This window comes from Boleophthalmus pectinirostris, unplaced genomic scaffold (genome assembly GCF_026225935.1).
Source record: "Boleophthalmus pectinirostris isolate CB_2022bp ecotype Guang Dong unplaced genomic scaffold, ASM2622593v1 HiC_scaffold_14, whole genome shotgun sequence".
NCBI lineage: Eukaryota > Metazoa > Chordata > Actinopteri > Gobiiformes > Gobiidae > Boleophthalmus > Boleophthalmus pectinirostris.
In genome coordinates this window covers 1,713,269-1,732,900 of record NW_026571047.1, presented here as the reverse complement: position 1 = coordinate 1,732,900, position 19,632 = coordinate 1,713,269, and the positions used below count along the sequence as shown (strand labels likewise).

Here is a 19,632-nt window from a genome sequence, read left to right as displayed (position 1 = left end):
ACAGCATCTATCTACCGAAATCTGTGTATCATTCATTCATTCGTTTTTCAGAAAAATAAATAAGAAAAAAAAAAAAAAAAAAAAAAACAGCTTTTTCCCATTTCCGTGACTTAAACCGCGATGCTGGACTTTTGCACCACATATGGACTGAACCAGGACTAAACCAGTCTCAGTCCCGGTCTGGTCCCAGTCTGGTCCTGGTCTCAGTCCTGATCACCCAACAGTCTATGACGACATTCCTGGTTCAGTCTTGGTTTAGTCTTGGTTTAGTCCTGGTTTAGTTCTGGTTTAGTCCTGGTTTAGTCCTGGTTTAGTCCTGGTTTAGTCCTGGTTTAGTCCTGGTTCAGTCCTGGTTCAGTCCTAGTTTAGTCCTGTTTTAGTCCTGGTTTAGTCCTGGTTTAGTCCTGGTTCAGTCCTGTTTAGTCCTGGTTTAGTCCTGGTTTAGTCCTGGTTTAGTCCTGGTTCAGTCCGTATGCAGTGCAAAAGTCTGGCATCGCAGTTTAAGTCACGGAAACAGGAAATCCATTTTTTCCATTATTCATTTCAAAATCAAAAACTGAAAAAACAAATCATTATCCTTTTTTTTTCCATTAATAGTGAAGAAAATTGTTTTTCTTTCATTTCCTTATTTTTGGTTTTACATTGAAAAATGAATGAACAAATGATACACAGATTTACCTTAAGCATATGTTTAGTTAGAGGTGTTTTATTGCTCCAAAATACCTTGAAAATCATATATTCTAGCAGGGTTGCCTTTCCACAGATCTTACCTGTAACCTGGCCTGCTTGTGTACATGGACATAGATGTTTAATACCAATATTTAATGGAATCTAATGGAATATTCAACAGTAACATCTCCATGGAGACAAGCAGGTGGCAGACACTGACTAGAAAAGTTACACAGTAGACCTTTAAGACAAAATATAGTCCTCAAAATGGCCACCTCGTCCCCTCAGCGTGTGGCTCTAGGCGCTGGAGCCCAGGGTCTGCTCGGGGTCAGTGCTGGTCAGGAGCACACACAGACGCTTGGACAGCTCGGGGCCCACTCTGCGCACCGTGGACGTCACCCCCTCCCCGCGCCGGATCTGGAGCTCCGACAGCAGCGCCACCTTCTCCTTCTCCGTCCGGCACGAGCTGTAGGCCTGGGCATGAGAAAGAAGAACACGACTCCACGTTACATATGTGAGCTTTGAACGCACATGTCACCTCATCCAAATGTACACCCACACGTGACGGTCAATTACTCAGTTACTCAGACGTGTAGATGTAACGAAGCACATCTCTACGTATGTTTTTGAAGAGGTAACAACATTCCTACATGGCTTAAAACTCACAAGAGTCAGTTTTGCAACATACAGAGCATTGCTAGTTTGATCTGTAACTATTCATAGGACAAGACAACAGCAAACCCATTGGACTATTGGCCAATTTTACAACCTGAAAGTCAGCAAACTTCTGTCTTTTATCAAGTCCTTTTAGATGAGAGATAGAGAGGAAAGAGCGAGAGATGGAGAGGAAAGAGAGAGCCATAGTGAGGGTTAGAGAGAGAAGAGAGAGATAAAGCAGTGGAGAGAGAAATGGGGTAAAGAGAGAGGTAAAGGAAAGGAGGGGGTAGAAAGAGAGAGAGAGAGAGAGGGATTGGAAAAGGTAGAGGAGAGAGAAATAGGGGTAAAGAGAGAGGTAGAGGAGAGGGTTGGGGGGTAGAGAGAGGAGACAGAGAGATAGGGATTGGTAAAGACAGAGAAGAGTGAGAGATAGGGAGGGACAAGAGAGATAGAGGAGAGAGCCATAGTGAGGGTTAGAGAGAGAGGAGAGAGAGAGAGATAAAGAGGTGGAGAGGTAGGGGTAAAGAGAAAGGTAAAGGAGGGGCAGGAGAGAGAGAGAGAGAGAGAGAGAGAGAGAGAGAGAGAGAGAGAGAGAGAGAGAGAGAGAGAGAGAGAGAGAGATAGGGATTGGAAAAGACAGAGGGGAGAGAGAGATAGGGAGGGGCAGAAAGGAGAGAGAGATGATTATAAAATGCACAGGTTTCATAGATTATAGCTGTACAGCAGACACAAACATAATGTCTCCTTTAAACATCATTTCTCCACAGGTTCTATGTGGAGTTTTCTGGTGTGTGTGTTCATACCTGTGTGAGGAGCCTGGGCGAGGGGTAGGACGCGAGCACGGCCGATGCCATGTCCGCACTGACCCTGTGGAGCTGCTGCACCTGTCTCCTCCACACCTGCAGGAGGCCCCTGCCACTGCGCTCCACCTTCTGCCCCCCCGCCCACTCACTCTCCAGGTAGAAGGAGAAGCCGCTGTTGTCCCGCTCACGCCTGCAACCAACAACAAGAGGAGTCAGACAAGTGTGTATGAGATCTGTGACCAGACCTCTTTGTCAAAGCCACTGGAATATCAGGACCCACAGTGAGGCCAGTGATAAAACCCACAACTCCACACATTCCCTGTTGTTGAACAAATGAATATTTTATTCAATAGCTTTTTTGTTTTTTCCTTTTTCTCTCTTTTTTTTTTTGTTTTTGTTTGTTTTTGTTTTTGTTTCAAGGGATTCAGGTATTCACAGGAGACCCATCATTTATTGATTTGCCAAAAAGTGATTTCATATTAGGGATGGGCATTCGATGACATTTCATTAATCGATCGTCAGGAGAATTAATGATTGATTATCGATTAATGTTTTTATATTAACATGATCATCATTATTATTATTACTACTAATCTGCATACATTAATTCAACTTTACAACATATAAACTGTAACCACTCTAGAGCCACATGAGTTCCTTTGACATTAGAATGTGTTTAATGCAGATTTGTGCAAGTCTCACAGAAACCAAACTTAAAACCTCATGACTAATTTGCATAAACTAAGCAAAGAATAAAACAGCTCTTGTGTCGCTGATGTGGTTCAGCTTCTGTCGGATTAAAAGACATGACTCAGTGGAATACAGGTTAGTGTGACCAGATTTGTGTTTGTCAAAACCAGGACACCGTACGGGGGGTGGGAGGTGGGGACTCGTCATCGACATTGAGCAACTCTCACCTGGAAAAAACGTTTAAATGTTTTTCGGTGTCCTGGTGCTTTGAGGTCCCTGACACCACCACTGGACACCGAAACATATGTGCTGCTTTGTACACTGTGCACATGAACTCACACTTGCTTAGGGACGAAAAGCGGAGAATTTCTTGTACAAGTCATGCATTTGTGCTTTGGCATGTTGCAGACTGTTTGCGTTTGCTTGCTGAGTGTACAGAGAGCTACAAGAGACGCTCAGTTTAATGGCCCAATGAAAGGTAATGAAAACCTGAACATTTGCATCACTTTAAAAAAAAAAAAAAACCTGGATGGCCAGGACAGGACGTGGAAAAAGGACAACCTACATTCGGTTTGCATAATCAATGAAATTCTTAATGATCAATTATCGATTAATCATGCCCATCCCTATTTCATACATTTGCTCAGATGCTCAGAGCATGCTCTTTCATGGTGTTCTTCACAGCTGACAAACGTTTAAGCAGCCAGGCTCAACAACTCATGATCTCATGTGTAAGCAGTAGTGTAGTGCAGTGGTCTCCAACCTTTTTTGCGCCACAGAAGGTTTAATGTCAGACAATATTTTCACAGACCGGCCTTTAAGGTGTGGAGGATAAATATGACAAAATAAAATGATACAATCAACACAAACACTGTGGTATTTTCTAAATATAATGATAAACGTTTCCAAAGATGTGTGTTTTTTACTCATTTCGCAGCTTGTGGGTTTAATATTAGCGTTAATGTGTGAGGTAACGGAGACAAACATCTGTGAGAGTGAGTCAGAGATGTAACAGATAGAATTCAGTCATTTTTCAAAATAAAACATTGTTCAGACTTGGATAATAAATAAAAACAAATAATGTAAGTTATTTATTCTTTTAGTGCGGCCCGGAACCAAACGACCCATGGACCGGTACCGGGTTGGGGACCGCTGGTGTAGTGCACTCACCACACCGCACCCCTTTACATCATAAGGTGTGTATGATCCATCTCTGGCAGACTGTAATAAAAAGAAGACTGTGCTCATAGTCAGTTAAAAGTCTCCACTTTCTTGTGTTGGGTTTGAAGCACGGGGTGTTTGTGGAGTATGCATGTGTGTGTGTGTGTGTACTTTGCACACGTACATAATAGTAATAATTAAAAATCAGTCACAAGATAGAGAACTGGCAGTGGACCCCTCCATTAAAACAACCCAACAATATGTGAGGATTAGAAATGACTGAAAAAGAAAAGACCATTTCCGAGCTGTGTGTTTCTGACAGTGTGATTGAATGGTACACGTACTTGAAAGGTGCCTCGGCGACGGCCTTGGTTGCCATGGTGACGTGCTCGGTGAAGTCCTTCCAGGTGGAGAGGAAGCGCACGCAGACGCCCGTGTGCAGCTGCAGGTGGACCACAGCCTGAGGAGAAGAGCAGGGCTTTTACAGACGTGCACTCATATACAGTGTACATTATAGAGACCATAAACTGTGTAAAGAAGTGGATTAAAAGAGTTCAGCTCCAGGCAAATGAAGCTCACGAGGCTAACGGTTATAGGAAAGAGTATCAGATTAGGAATAGGAATTGCTTTATGGACAAAATGGTGAAATAAAAACACCAGGATCATGTAGAGTGGGTTAATACGAACATTTAAGGTCAAAATGAGGAGCCTGACGGTGGCAGATACAGAGAGAGTGGTGAGATATTTTTCAAAACAAAGTGAACTGGAGCTGGAGTCGATGGACTCAGAAACGCATCGATGCTCAACAGAAAAAAGTTTGCAAATGGAATACATTCTAAATAAACAATAGCTGGTTTTCAGATGACACCACAACATATGAGCCAGTGACATTTTTTATGGTGTTGGGGGCTGGTAAAACACTACTGTTAATGTGGGTACAGGATGCACCAATCAGGTCCTACATCTGATATCCTGGTTGGACATACAGGTAGAAACTGTCATAATAAGACTGTTTACTGGTTGTAGTTGGCCCAGAAAGTTCCATAATGTTTGGACTTTTATTTATACAGAGCTGTTGTGTACTGTGTTAGTTTGTGGCATAAATGCAGCTACATAACACATTTGAATCAGTTTTGTCTTATTTAATTTTTGTTTTAAGGAAATATCCTGCAGTCTCTGCACTGGGATCAATTGATATTGTGTAGCCTCACATCTTACTATGTGTCGTTTTATGTATTTTACCGTGTTTGTGTGTGTTGTGTGTGTGTGTGAGTGTGTGAGTGTGTGTGTGTGTTTGGGTTGTCTGGTTGTGTGAGGTTGGGGGTGTGGGGGTTGGGTTGGTGGGTGGATGGAAATGCGGAATGGTTTTTAATCACTGTAAAGCACTTTGTGTTACAGTTTTGTATGAAAAGCGCTTTATAAATAAAGTTTGATTTGATGATTTGATATCAGCAGATACTTAAAGCTATGCTATTAGTATCAGAATTGGTAAAGGAACTGAAAAAGCTGGATCGTGCATCCCTAGCAGTTACGTTACAATTACTTTCCTTAGTAGCTTTTAGTTAGTTTATCCAAAAATGTGTGTAATCAGTAGTGTGTGGTAAAGCAGTACACAAGATAAACAGGAGCAGTGGATGTCATCTCCAGTGAGCTTTGAAATAAAGTCATCTGAGTAGTAATGCTGCTCAATTATGGAAAAAATCATTATCAAGATTATTTTTGGTCAATATTGAAATCACGATCATTTTTTAGTTACACGATGCATCTATCAAGCATTTTCCTCACAAAAAATACTTTGTTATTGATAATTTACGCAAAACTTTAAAATTGAAAACAAATATCGGCTACAAATATGAACCAGATATATAAAAAATATCCCAAAACAAGCTTTGTTAAGATTTATAATAAACCGTTTCAAGTTGATTATATGAGTTTGGAGGTCGTTTGACACACAAAATCGCAATAAAAATTGTATTAATTGCACAGGCTTACTAAGTAGTAAATAGATTAGTTTAGAAGGTCAGTAATCAGACTAGTTTTGTAAACTGCTCACAGACATTGTTCAGTATCGAATCTGAAAGCACAAATAACATGCTTTGAACTGGACGTAACTAAAGCGTTATCAGTCGATTGTTGGAAGCACACATATGAAGTTCTGAAGTATTTGCAGGATTCCTAAAAACATGAATTCTAAAAATTACATCCATGTATGTTTTTGTTTAAGAAAAAGCATCCAACAGTGTGGTCCAAAGCTTCATAAAAATCCTGTGTGTTCCGAGTGTGTGTTGGGTGTGTGTGTATATGTGTGTCTGCGCACTCACCTCCTCCACCTCCACTCGGCTGAGCTCTGGCAGATGATTGGCTGCTGTGTTCTTCTTCTTCCTCTTGGCTCCTCCCTGCTCCTCTCCCATCACTGCCTCTCTCAGCTTCTTCTGGCTCTGGGCCTTGTGTGACCTGGAGCAGAGGATTCATCAGAGGTGGACACCAACACTGGCCAACAGGGCTGTGCTACATCAAGAGCGCACAAAACCACAGCGCTGCTCTATGTCTCAAAGGAAAAAACAAACAAATTGGTACACAGACTGAAGTACACATAAGACGTATCAGATGGCTCTTATGAAGTAGAAAAGATTCACCAAATAGGTTTAAGGGTGTAGTTGCTATTGGGGAAGGGCGTCTCTTTTGAGCTTTAACCATATAGATGAACCCATTTTTGTCAGATGCTGCTTTTTGAGTGAGTCTGTGCTTTACCTGAAGTACTGCTCCAGTCCCAGGACCACCAGGCTGAGGACCTTCTCTGGGTGTCTCCTCTGCAGCTCCTGTACCCATGAGGTGAGGGTCCGCCCACACTCCGCCCTGCCTGTGCGCTCCTCCTGCAGCCAATCAAAGCCCAGAGAAAGACAACAGTGAGACCGCGCACACACACACACACACACACACACGTACGAGCCTGCTGCAGATCTCCTCCTCACCTGGATGTAGCTGTGGCTCAGACTGATAAAGTCATCGACGTTCATCTGGATCACCACGTCGTTCTCTGGTACACCATCTCCATCTGCAGTCTGAGATAACAGACAGTTTACATTACAATAGGAACACGTGGACTAAACACTGGACCAGGGATTGACAACTTGGACAAAGTGTCAGTAACATTCATAAATATATTTCTGTGTAACATGACTGGGCAAAACGGAGTGTGATTAATCTGAGTTAATTTATGGATGATGCGTCATTTGTTTTGATTAATCGCATGTGTTAAAGCATTCATGTTGACAGCCCAAATTTAAACAAAATACAACTTAAATCAAGTACATCTCAGATTTGTGACCAGCTTGTCCAAGCCTGATCTCGTCAGATGTCAAGAGCTCAGCAGGGCGGGGCCTGGTCAGTACTTGGATGGGAGACGCTGGGAAAACCGCAGTGGGGCGCCAGTGGCAAAACCTGTATTCAAGTGTCCTGGGTCACATTTGAAGATCGGATACAGGTCACATAGGGGCAAAAAAATTGGATTTGGGTCACTTCAGGCGGCAGTCTGAACACAGCCATTATGTCCTTAAGCAAGACACTTCACCCACATTGCCTAGTATGAAAGCGGTGTGTGTGTGAGTGATGGGAGTGGTGGGAGGGGCTGATGTCGCAGATTGGCAGCCTCACTTCTATCAGTCCACCCCAGGGCAGCTGTGGCTACAATAGTATCTTACACCACCGAGTGTGGAGTGAATGAATAATGAACTGTAAAGAGTCTTTGAGTGTCCAGAAAAGTCCTATATAAAACTGATGCATTATTATTATTTTATTATTAGCTCTTCAAAATCTATACTTAAGTATAATCCTTAAGTACATGTCCTTACTGACCATCTCTGCAAATAAGTATCAAGTTTCAATGCTAGTTTTAGAATTGATTATCTTGTTAGCGTCGAAGAAGAGTCTATTCAAATACTGCCTGATTGTGTCCTTGAGCACAACACTTCCATGAGCTTGTTACACAACATTCCTGGAAACTAAGTGCTTCACTTCAATTGACAGTTCAATTGATGGGGACCCAACTAAATTAAATATATATATACAGTATATATATTAAAAAAAATTAAATAAATACAAAATATGGGCATCTAGGTAAAGAAAAAAAAACATCAGTGTGAATGTGAGTGTAAAGTGTATTATACAAAAATAATGTTACTGTAGAATTCAGCTGACTAAATAGTGAGCAACATCCAAACGATGAGTGTGTGAATGGTAAAATGATGATGTGTTGTGTACTGACCTGAGCACCAGGAGTCCTGCGCCTCCAGCCCACACTGCGAGGGAGGGGCTGCTTCTCGATGGCACAGGTGCAGCCCAGAGCCTGGAGAGACGAGAGCAGGGCCCCCCCACCCTCCAGCTGCAGGAGAGCTGTGGTTCAGCAATTCAACTATTAGTTTTTGATGGTGTATGCACAATGAAAAACTGGCACCACTTCTGAATAATGCAGAGGAATAATTTAAAGGCAAGTTCTACAATAAAATAAATTACCTTCAAGCTAAATCTGAATGAACTCCTGAAATTAATATGTCAAGTTTGTGGGGCCAGTCCCAAACAAAGAATGAAAAGGTTCAATGTTTGTGCATCATCATTTTGGATATTTCTTTCAAAAACAGTAAATCTCCCATAGAATTCTATTGGCCTCTGCCCTCCCTCTGAAATGATGACACCACTAAATAGAACATACCGTATTTTTCGAACTATAAGTCGCAGTTTTTTTCATGGTTTGGGTGTTTCCTGTGACTTATATATTAAAATTTTCACACTGACAGCCGTGAGAGGCTCTAGTCTGTCAGTATCTGATGCTCCTGTACCACTGTCACTTCACTCTACTGCACATGTCTGCAGCAGCAAAAGTTGCTGTCCTGTTGCAAATAGTGAAATATTCAGCCAAAAACAGTAATCGAGCAGTAGAAAGAAAGTTTGGAGTGAGCGAAAAACTTGTGAGGGACTGGTGGAAAGTGGGGATGGAGAACCCAGCTCCACTGTAACCGGGAGGGTAAAGAATAATTCTAACTGGAACTGATGCTGAGTCTGACGACAGCGACACAGAAGAGGAAGCGACGCTCTGTTTACCTCCGGAGGTCGAGGCCGAGTTGTTCAGAAGTGACACCGAGGATGAAGAATTGAATGGATTTAGTGATTTGGAGTGAGATGGAGAGTTTGATAAACTTGTTCTGTTCTGTTGTTTATGTTATAGTTTATCTGAAGAACTGTTCAAATATGTGACGTTAACATACCAGACACAATATGCCTATTCAGCCTGTTGTTCTCTGTTCTGTTGTTATTACTATAACTTGCCTTTCATGATGAGATGTCGGGTCCTGGTCTCTGACTTTATAAAATAAATTTCCCCCAAAAAGTGCGATTTACAGTCTGGTGCAACTTATATACGTTTTTTTTCTTCTTCATTAAATAATTAATTCATGATATTTTGGCTGGTGCGACTATACTCCGGAGCCACTTATAGTCTGAAAAATATGGTAAACACTTCCCATAATCCTCGTAGTTTACCTGGGTCCACCACTGCCACCATGTACTTGATGCACTCCTCTGGCCTCAGTGCCTTCACAGCGTCTGCCATGGCCTTCCTCTGGGCCCTCTCCTCCTCTCTGCCCCTCCTCTGCTCCTCTCGCTCCCTCTGCTTCCCCTCTCGAGTCCGCTTCCTCCTCAGTGCCTCCTCCTTGGACTTCTGGATCTCCTCCACTGTCCTTTTGGTAGGAGCCTTGGATTTGGGCGGACTATGACCAACCTGGCCGTTTGGATGTTGGAGTATTTCAGTAAAGCCATTCGGTGATTTTTCTGGAATACACGAGGGAACACCTAGGGATGAGAGGAATTGTGAAAAATGTGAGGAATTTTATAGAGGGTTAATCTGAAAACAATAGGGGCAACAACAATCAGGCAATATGTTTAGGTACTACATCACACAAAATGGATTCTTATGAGTTTTAAGCCATGTTAGAATGCTTAATCCTCATCAAAACATATCTGGAGTTGTGTTTTGTTTTATTCACACATATTTGAGTAACCCTTGATTCTCCAAAGCTCTAAATGCTCTGTTCCACCTTGTGACATCATGAAATATTTTCAAATTTTCTAATTATTACTTTTTAACTTTTGTTCAGTAAAAATAAACAATTCCAGGGCTGAAAGTATCCAACTGATTCTAGTAAAGGTATAAAGTTTAAAACCCAGTGGGGGAGCATGTTCTGTATGACATCACAAGGTGGAACAGGTCATTTCAGTTTAAGAGAAGAACTCCTAAATCTGCAGGGTTTGTGTGTTAAAACATGTGGGAATGAAACAAAACACAACTCCACATAGACAAGAAAATAGTTTTAATATGGGACCTTTAAAATATGACTATGGGACCTATAATTACTTAAAAAGGGGGGAATTATACAAAAGCAATCAATCTGGGGTGCAATGCGCTGCCCACAAACCTACCCTACCCACGATCATACATGAAAGTTGTCCATAAATATTCAAAAACATGATACAAAACTGTATGCAACAACTTGACAAACCTGATGCGATGTGCAGGAGCTTCATTAGCAGTATGCATGCTGATTGTGTTGTGATTAGAATATGGATTGGGCTGATTATGGCCCACGTCCAACAGAGCAGTGATCGAATCCAACCTGAGCCCAGGCATTAAGATATTTGTGTCCAAGCCTGACACAATTACAATCACACTATTTTCATCAGCCTAATGACACATGTAGGATATTATTTGTGTTCCTCTAATGGACACAGAGACGCAAAAGACAAACTCAGGATACAGCGAAAATAATGAGAAGACTTGATTCCTCATCTCTCGTAAAGTGGTAAATTTAAAGTGCAGCATCTCATCCACATTATCCACAGAAATTGTTCTCCTCAAATAATGAGCCCAGTCCACAAAACCACACTGTGAATCCAGTTTGAGGCATTTAAAAGTAAAAAGGTGAGAGTAGTTCCTCACTTGTGTCTGTTTACATCCACCCAGAGCACAGATTGAGCTGAAGCTGCAGATTAAAGACAGTGACTCTACTTCCTGTGGATTTTTATTGCCAATCTTTTATGCTTTAAAAATCATGTATCTTAAGTTTTGCACCACATGCACCGATAGTAATAACACAGTTTTGACTTGTATCTAAACTAGAAGGGCAGAGTCTCTGATCTTTGAACACTTAAGAGTCTCAAAGCGACTGGTTTTACTGTAGACAGGAATCAGCTGACGCTCTGATGTGTCTGAGTCTGACCCGAGCCCAAACATAAGTCAGGTGCCAGTGGGTTCTGTCGGACTTCGGTCAGGTTTCCATGCTCTAGTTGTGATAGCACACTGAAGGGGGAGTCAGAGTTTCAAAAAAATTAAACTGAAAAATGTTGATACATTGTTTTAGGCAAATATTGAATTTTCAGAACTATGTGTTAGCAGTTAATACCCCCAAAGAAGTGTAATACTCCCTCTTTAATAAATACTGTCCTCAATAACCACATATTTGTAGAGAATTGAAGCTAATGTTGGGTTACCCATAATGCAAAAATGTCAAACCATCCTTATGTGTACAGAGCATAAAGGCTGAACTTGAAACATTAGTACAGTAGATACAATTTGAACCCATCCTCTGCCCACCTCTCGTCGCCTCCTGCTGCTGTTTGAGACGAAGAGCCAGGGGAACGTACGGAGTGTCGTCATCAGAGTCGCTGCTTATGGTCATGACATCAGAGCGCGCTGAGGATTTGATTGGCTGTCGGAGGAGAGGGGCGGGGCTTAGGGGTCGCCTTGGTTTGGTGAGGAACACTGGGAATTCCTCGTCCAGGTCGCTGTTGGAGTCTGTGTCCATATTGGGTGACCTGTAAGATATAACAGTATACAGGATTTGAAGACAACAAACTGAAACTGGGTAATGGTACCTTCTACACATAGACATTATCAAAACTCTGTGGAGGAAGTGGCCTTTTAACTGTTAAAATGCAGATGTTTTGACCAGGTTCATCATTAATGTGTCTGTAATTACTGCGCCTATCCTAGAAAGTAGCAAAATGTTCAATGTCTTCTGTCAGTTAAAAATGTACTATGATTAATAGTGTAGTAGTACTTGAATGGTAAATGGTCACATTTTTAAATAGCACTTTTCCATCTTTTAAGGTTCTTTACATCAAGGAACCACTCACACATTCACGCACAGACACTGGGGGCAAGGTGGGTTAAGTGTCTTGCCCATGGACACCATGACAGCATTCATCTGTGGGAGCTAGAATTGCACCGCCAACCTGTGGATCAGTGGATCTGACCGCTTTCCTAATAGCATTTATCAATTTATCAATGGATGAACACTACCAACTCTCTACTCTCGTCTTAAGTTATAGTTGAATATATGAATTTCCTTTTCTTTCTTCCTTTTCATCTATAGCCCCCTCCATCTGAAACTGTGACAGAATAGACCTTTTCCACAACGTCCGGAAGTGCTGCGATATAGAGTAACCTGAACTTCCGGTTAAAGCTTTTCTATGGTAAAATATCTGTGAAAATGTCCCGCGTATTCTCCAGCAGCTTCATAAATCTGCCCCATCACCAAATCTTCAACCATGAAAGATAAACATCCTTCCATGAACAATTTAACCACAACTATCAAGGGAAGAAAGATAAAAGCTTATGATGTACGGCGGGCCACCTATGTGTTTCCAGATGGGACCCTGCCCATCATGCAGAGGTCATGTCTCACTCTGGTCACTAGGATCCTCAATGCGTTGAATCATCCTGACTGTTTCACTCTCTGGAACAATGGGCGAATTCAAGGCACAGCTCAGTGACGAGCCCCTTGCAAACTTCCCTTTTGAATGAGAGGGGACAGAGGGGTTTAAAACTATTTTCCAACGGTCATAAGACCACAGAATTTCAATTTTGTATTTGAAAAACTCTTGATGTAATTGCAACTTTTGCAATTAAAGGGGGAACAAAGGTGACACATTAGTGAACTACTGAGCAAAGCTAACATTATGTAATGAATGACTCTAGAATCAAAATAAAAAATGTATTTCATGGTGTCGATATTAGCAGAAAGATAGATTTGTGCAGTTTTAAATGCTACAGATGTTCACAGATTACATGTCTCACATTCAAACTGCACAAACAAATTCATCTATCTATGCTAATATTTAAATTTTTTTGTTTTTCTTTTTTTGATATCATGAAGAGACTGATATGTTTAATGCTAGAATGTAAAATAAATGTCCTCATTGCTATAATTGTATTCTTATTTATTCAGCATCAGATCCCTTGTACTTAGGTGTAACTTTTATGCTGCTAAGTTTTATCAATGCATAATAATGGATGATAATAATGAATACATAAATATTAACGGATACAACCTGGAAGAAGGTTTATTTCAATGTTCAATGCAAGGTCCATCTGAAGAAATGCTGCGTTTGTTGTTGTCATGACATGCACATGGAATAGTCGCAGATAAATCCATGTTCTTGAGTGTAGCTTGGCGCTTACCTGTGGTTGATTTATGCACAAGCTCAGGATAGAGTCTACTATAACGCCACGATGATTTAAACGAGCGATTTCACGGGTTAGTTTAGTTTATCAAAAGTTTTCGCGTTCACGGAGCTCGGAGACATGTTTGATTCACCCGGGCGAGGAGGCGGAGCGTGGGCTTTATGACGCTTGGGATTTTTTTCCATTCTGTTCGCTAAAACGTGAAATTACAATACAATACAAATAGCAAATATTATTGTAAATATTATTAAATCTTTGGGATTTTTTTATGTAAATAGATAAATAGTTAAAAAAAAATATTTGTGCTGTTATTTTTGTGAGTTTTATTCAAGCAAGGGTTCAATATTAAAAATAAAACTCTTTCTGAACGTACCATGAACGTAACGGGATGTGACGTAGCGGATTTGACGTGATTCAACATGGCGGCGTTGACGTCCTTGGTGTTGAAGTCTCGAGCAGGTATTTAGTTTAAAAGTGAAATAAATCGCTGTCTGCTGATCTGGACAAAGAATCTGAGCTGCAGTAGACGTGACACTTGTGTTTGAATGGACTGATTATAGGAGTTCTGCACAAATATGGTGGTTTACGACGAACGTGGGTGCTCAATGTGTCCTGAGTGAATCACTGAACGCAGCTACAGAACATGTTGTTGCATTTTTGCTTTTGAACCTTAAATTAATCTTGGCATAATTTGTCTCAGTGTTTGTCATTGATGGTGGTATAGATGTTCTCTGCATCTCATCTCAGGCTGTGCTACTAATCGAATTTTGATCGCGATTTCGATTTGTGTGTCAAACGATCTTCAAACTCATCTAATCAAGTTGAAACGAGTTATTATTATTACAATTTTTATATAAACAAGTATATTTATTAATTTTTTATTGTAGAACAGCTGGACATATAGTTTATTTTGGATACATGTGTGTTTTTCTATGCGTTATTTCATGGTCAAAGTTTATTTTATTTATTTTATGTTTTATACATCTCAAAACTTCACTAAGGTTCATATTTGTAGCCTATATTTATTTTCAGTTTGAAACTTTTGCAGAAATTGTCAATAACAAAGCATTGTTCTTGAGAGCGAGAAAGATCAAATGTAACTATAAATAAGTGTAACTGTTTGAATAATCGTGATTTCAATATTGACCAAAATAGTGATAATGATTTTTTAATTTAATTTTTTTCCGTAATCAAGCAGCATCTCATCGTATTGTGTTCATGTTCTTGCAGGGCTCCTGCTCCCCGGTCAGTCTCTTCTGCTGGACTCCGTGAGGTTTGCCTCTAAAAAAGCTGGAGGCAGCTCCAAGAACCTGGGAGGGAAGAGCCCGGGCCGCAGATACGGCTTTAAAAAACAAGATGGTAATTTAAGTTCTATAAGTTCAAGCACTGATCATACGCGATTCCAACCATACCTCAGTTTTCATCAGTTCCCCACTGACACACAACTCTGAGTGCACTGGTACATGTGATTAGAAGAGATGAGGCCAAATTCCAGATGATTCCAAACAGCACATACGTCTGCAGTCTTCATTTTACCACTGATCACATTTACTTCAGTGGGTTTGTCAGTCAGAGAGCCCAGTGTCAAGAACTACACTGGAAGTTGTCATTGCATCTTTCCTAACATTTTCCTGGTTTATGACGTAACATGAATAGAGCCTATTCGCACACAAAGTAATTCAAAGTGCCTTACAGAATAATAAATACATTAAAATCACAATACAGAGAAATCAAAACATAAGTAATCATCATAAAATTAAAAAGAGAGAGAGACATTAAATAAGAGCGAAGAGTGCAGAATGAAAAATGAAAACCTTTCAGTCATGTGCAGCTGAACAGAACTGCTTTGAGTCTGGATTTAAACAGAGTTAGAGCAGAGTCTGTCTCACATGTTCAGACTGTTCCAGGTTTTAGCTGCATGAATCTGAAACTCTGACTCCCCGTGTTTAGTCCTGACTCTGGGCACAAGCAGGAACTCCTCAGAGTGCAAGATATATTTACAAACTTGAGTTATTATGTTTGGTTACTCTCTTACATTCTCCTTTTTAGGTAACTTTGTTCGTGCTGGATACATCCTGGCCACACAGAGGCACCTGAGGTACCACCCCGGGGCTCATGTGAGTGACTGACTTTTAACATAACGCATATTTAGACAACAATTTCTGTCAAATATAGTGAAGACATTGATAGAGAATAGTTCAACAAAGTAGATTTGTGGGTATATCATTTATTTATTATTCATTATTGCGTTCTTTATTGGGTCTTTGTGAAATAAAAAACACATCTTCTCTATTCAGTTTTACTAGTTTGATAGTTGAGCTCTATTAATGTCATAAATAGTTGCTGTGTTACAAGTTGTCCCTCTGTTACTTGAGCATTGCACTCAAAGATTCAATAAATGAACAAAAATAAATTACAGATCCAGGTAGGGGATTAAGACTTGGCATATTTCTTTCCTTGACTAAGAAATGTCCAGGCACATTTCATATGGGGTTATTTTTGTCTCAATAATATTCACAAATACAAAGATGGTGATCTACAAATAGTCATTGATTTGTACGTGTTTTGATGTCCACAAATGCAAATTTAATATTTGTAACTTGTATTTTGGTATTTACAAATAGACGTGTATTTATAAATATATCTTTTTTCATTTGCAAAAAATAATTTAATTTGTTAAACTAAAAATGTGATTTGCATTTGTGGATTACCAGTTACACGAATCCACCAAGACAGACACGTACTTGACCAGTAGAGGGCAGCAACTGCATACGAAACATTTGACACTGCTGAAATTGGAAGCGTTTCTTGCGTCACTTAATGTCACTTTGGCTAATGTTTACATTATCAAACACCTCAACAGCTGAGGGCTAAACCAGAACTGAACCAGGACTGAACTAGGACTAAAACAGGACTACACCAGAACCGAGTGTCTGAACGACTCGGAGTTGTGCCCATGCAAACTGTCGGGTGACCTCAGGCAAAAGAGCTCCGAGCCTCACGGGGCTAAACACGGCCGTCACCTGAACGCGCTTTACGGACACCGAGCTCCGTGGCTCGGGGTCCTCCCGCTCTCTCTCTCAAGTCAAAGATTAGTCCTGGTTTAGACCTGGACTGAACCAGAACTGAACCAGGACTAAAACAGGTCTAAGCCAGGACTAATCTTTGACTTGAGAGCAGCGGAGCTCGGTGTCCGCAAAGCGCGTTCGGGTGATGGCTGCCTTTAGCCCCGCGAGGCTCGGAGCTCTTTCGCCCTCTGTCACCTGACGGCCTGTTCAGGCACAACTCCGAGTCGTTCAGACACTCGGTTCTGGTGTAGTCCTGTTTTAGTCCTAGTTCAGTCCTGGTTCAGTTCTGGTTTAATCCTTAGCTGTTGAGGTGTTTGATAATGTAAACAGCCAAAGTGATGTCAAGTAACGCAAGAGACACTTTCATTTCGGCAGTGTCAAATGTTTCATGTGCAGCTGCTGCCCCCTGCTGGTTAAGTACTTGTCTGTTTTTGTGGATGTGTCTGTGTTTGTGGATTTCTCAAAATGAGTATCTCAAAATTACGTCATACCGGAAATCGGTGGATTCGTGTAACTGGTGATCTACAAATTCAAATCACATTTTACAAACAGAATTTTTTGTTTTACAAATGAAATTATTTTTTGCAAATGAAAAAAGATATATTTACAAATACACGTCTGTTTGTAAATAGCAAAATACAAGTTACATATATTAAATTTGCATTTATGGACATCAAAACATATGTACAACTCAATTACTATTTGTAGATCACAATCTGTGTATTTGTGAATATTAATGAGACAAAAATAACCACATAATTTCAGTACATTTTGAAGTGAATATTATCATCGGGATAATAAAAAGACAGATACACTTCTTACATAGATGCAGGTGAAGCCGATGAGCAGATCTGCTGATTGTGTGTGTGCTCTGTGTGTCTCCCAAAGGTGGGCATGGGCACCAACAACACCCTGTTCGCTCTGGAGGACGGACACGTGTGCTTCACTAAAGAGGTGTACATCCCCCCGCCGCGCAGCACCGAGTCCAAAGACGTCATCTCCAGACTGCCCCGAGGAACCGTGCTCTACAAGACCTTCATCAACGTCCTGCCCGTCAAACAGGAGGGAAAGTTCAGACTGGTGGACTTAGTCTGAGCGCGGACTCGACTAAAGACACTTTGACATTCTGGGTTGTGTTATATTACGCTCTTCTCTGATCTGTGTTCTAATGTTGTTTCCTCATCACGTTTTGTTTTATTCACACATGTTTACTTTGTTCCACCTTGTGATGTCATGTGGTAATACAGAGCTCCATTGTGTGTGTGTGTGTGTTTTTTATTTTTATTTAAGACCTGGAATTGCCGATCTCTACTTCACTAAAGGTAAAAGGAGCTGTTAACTTGAACTCTACCACTACATGACATCAGAGCATTTTGAGCTTTGGAGATGTACACAGACTATTAAAGTTTCTATTTAACGTTTTTTAAACTTTACTGAAACAAAACACAACTCCAGCTCTGTTTTTGATGAGGTAACAACATTATAACATGGCTTAAAACTCCCAAGAGTCAATTCATTGTAATAAAGGACCTTTCAGTGTTGGACTAGGGGCTTGCATGTCTTCTGCCTGATATGTCGCCCATCTCTAGTTCAGTTCTAGATCGGTTAATGACATTAAAAATCACTTCATCTTTTTTTCAAATCCTGCAGCTGGATATATCATTATGTAATATACCATATAAGGCGAATGTTCCAACATTCTCATTTCAGTTGTGTGATGAAAGTGTGTTGTTTTTATACATGTTAAATATAACTTATATAAATCATTGGTCTCTCTTATTTTTTGTGTCATTTGTATTGTTTGTTAGTTTTCACTGTGAGGAAGCAGTTGCTCAGTTTGTAGAGATGTTTGTTCACTCACTAAGACATAGTTAGTTACTCTCTTTGTCTGGGTGAATAAAGAGTAATAAAAAAAAATTAGAATTACCATATGACTAAGTTACAGGTCAGACCTGTGCAGGGGATAAGAATGTGTGTGCTTATCTGTATCTTTGTTGATTTGAGATTTGCTAGGTTTCAGATGTGATCATAACATTCTATAGCTCAGTATTAAAATGCCAATATTCCTGGTGATACAGTGAGTTCTTGGGTCTAGACAGTAAGAGAAATGACCAGGTTCCACATTTGTTACTTTACCTTGTAGATATTTTGTGCTAAAGTACAATGTGATCAACAGGGAGAACTGTCTCCTGCCCCCCATCTGGGAGTATAATACCATCACATTTATCCATCCAGCTTCTTCCGCTTATCTGGGGTCAGGTCGCAGGGGCAACAGTCTGAGGAGGGCCTCCCAGACTTCCCTCTCCACACACACGTCCTCCAACTCTTCCAGGGGGATCCCAAGCTGTTCCCAGGCCAGCCAAGAGACATAGTCCCTCCAGTGTGTCCTGGGTCTTCCCCGGGGCCTCCTCCCGGTGGGACATGCCCGGAACACCTCAACTGACTCCTCTCGACGGAGGAGCAGCGGCTCTACTCATCACATTCTACAGTCTGAAAACCACCAATAGTATTTGAATGAATGTAATATCAGTTTAATGTATTTGCAGTCTATATATTCAGTCTGAATTTCCTGTAGTTCCACCAACCTGCTCAGGGACCACAGGTGTGACAGAGATTCATGTTATAACCACTGTCTCTTCTGTGACACTATTCTATTGTAGTGCACCATGGAAATTAGAAATTAGAAAACGTGAAAGTAAATTAATGTGTAAAATGTCCCTTGTTCTCTTATCTGTACTTTGGCCTGACTGTAGCGCACACTGTAATACTGACTTTATCCACTAGATGGAACTAAATGCACATGTTTTTGGATCCAACTCAGAAATGCATAAAATCATGAAGATTACAAATCATAAAATGTGATTTTAACATGTTATATTGTAACATGAGGGGGGATGGGAATGTTCCAAAGGATGGCATTAAGTTTATCTATCTCCATGGAGACAAGCCAATGTCACTACTGGGCTCGGTCAGTTCAGATGTGGAGCTCGAGTCTGCTTCTGTAACTGCGTGTTTTTGTTAGCAATGAAAAAGAAATGAAATACATAAATGGTACATTCTCTAATCTGTT

General features: G+C 40.7%; 2 protein-coding genes across 2 annotated transcripts; one reads left to right on the top strand and one right to left on the bottom strand.

Moving 5' to 3' along the window:
* Positions 1–423: 423 nt before the first annotated feature.
* Positions 424–13,635, bottom strand: eme1 (essential meiotic structure-specific endonuclease 1). Its single transcript, XM_055150179.1, has 10 exons — positions 13,492–13,635; positions 11,623–11,843; positions 9,516–9,824; positions 8,245–8,372; positions 6,953–7,042; positions 6,732–6,853; positions 6,302–6,434; positions 4,325–4,440; positions 2,130–2,319; positions 424–1,143 (listed from the first exon to the last, which is right to left on the bottom strand). Exons 2-10 carry the CDS (start codon positions 11,831–11,833, stop codon positions 967–969), a joined length of 1,476 nt encoding a protein of 491 aa, XP_055006154.1. The 5' UTR covers positions 11,834–11,843; positions 13,492–13,635; the 3' UTR covers positions 424–966.
* Positions 13,636–13,878: 243 nt separating this feature from the next.
* On the top strand, positions 13,879–18,328 carry mrpl27 (mitochondrial ribosomal protein L27). Its single transcript, XM_020933304.2, has 4 exons — positions 13,879–13,953; positions 14,725–14,853; positions 15,544–15,611; positions 17,451–18,328. The coding sequence occupies exons 1-4, from the start codon at positions 13,914–13,916 to the stop codon at positions 17,655–17,657; spliced, it is 444 nt and encodes a 147-aa protein (XP_020788963.2). The 5' UTR covers positions 13,879–13,913; the 3' UTR covers positions 17,658–18,328.
* The last annotated feature ends 1,304 nt before the right edge of the window (positions 18,329–19,632 follow it).

Coding starts and splice junctions, on each gene's coding strand:
- eme1 (XM_055150179.1), bottom strand. CDS start 11,833: ATGGACACAGACTCCAACAGCGACCTGGACGAGGAATTCCCAGTGTTC. Junction 9,825..11,622: donor GCAGCAGGAGGCGACGAGAG/GTGGGCAGAGGA, acceptor TCTCATCCCTAG/GTGTTCCCTCGTGTATTCCA. Junction 2,320..4,324: donor GTCGCCGAGGCACCTTTCAA/GTACGTGTACCA, acceptor TGTTGGTTGCAG/GCGTGAGCGGGACAACAGCG.
- mrpl27 (XM_020933304.2), top strand. CDS start 13,914: ATGGCGGCGTTGACGTCCTTGGTGTTGAAGTCTCGAGCAG. Junction 13,954..14,724: donor GGTGTTGAAGTCTCGAGCAG/GTATTTAGTTTA, acceptor ATGTTCTTGCAG/GGCTCCTGCTCCCCGGTCAG. Junction 15,612..17,450: donor GGTACCACCCCGGGGCTCAT/GTGAGTGACTGA, acceptor TGTCTCCCAAAG/GTGGGCATGGGCACCAACAA.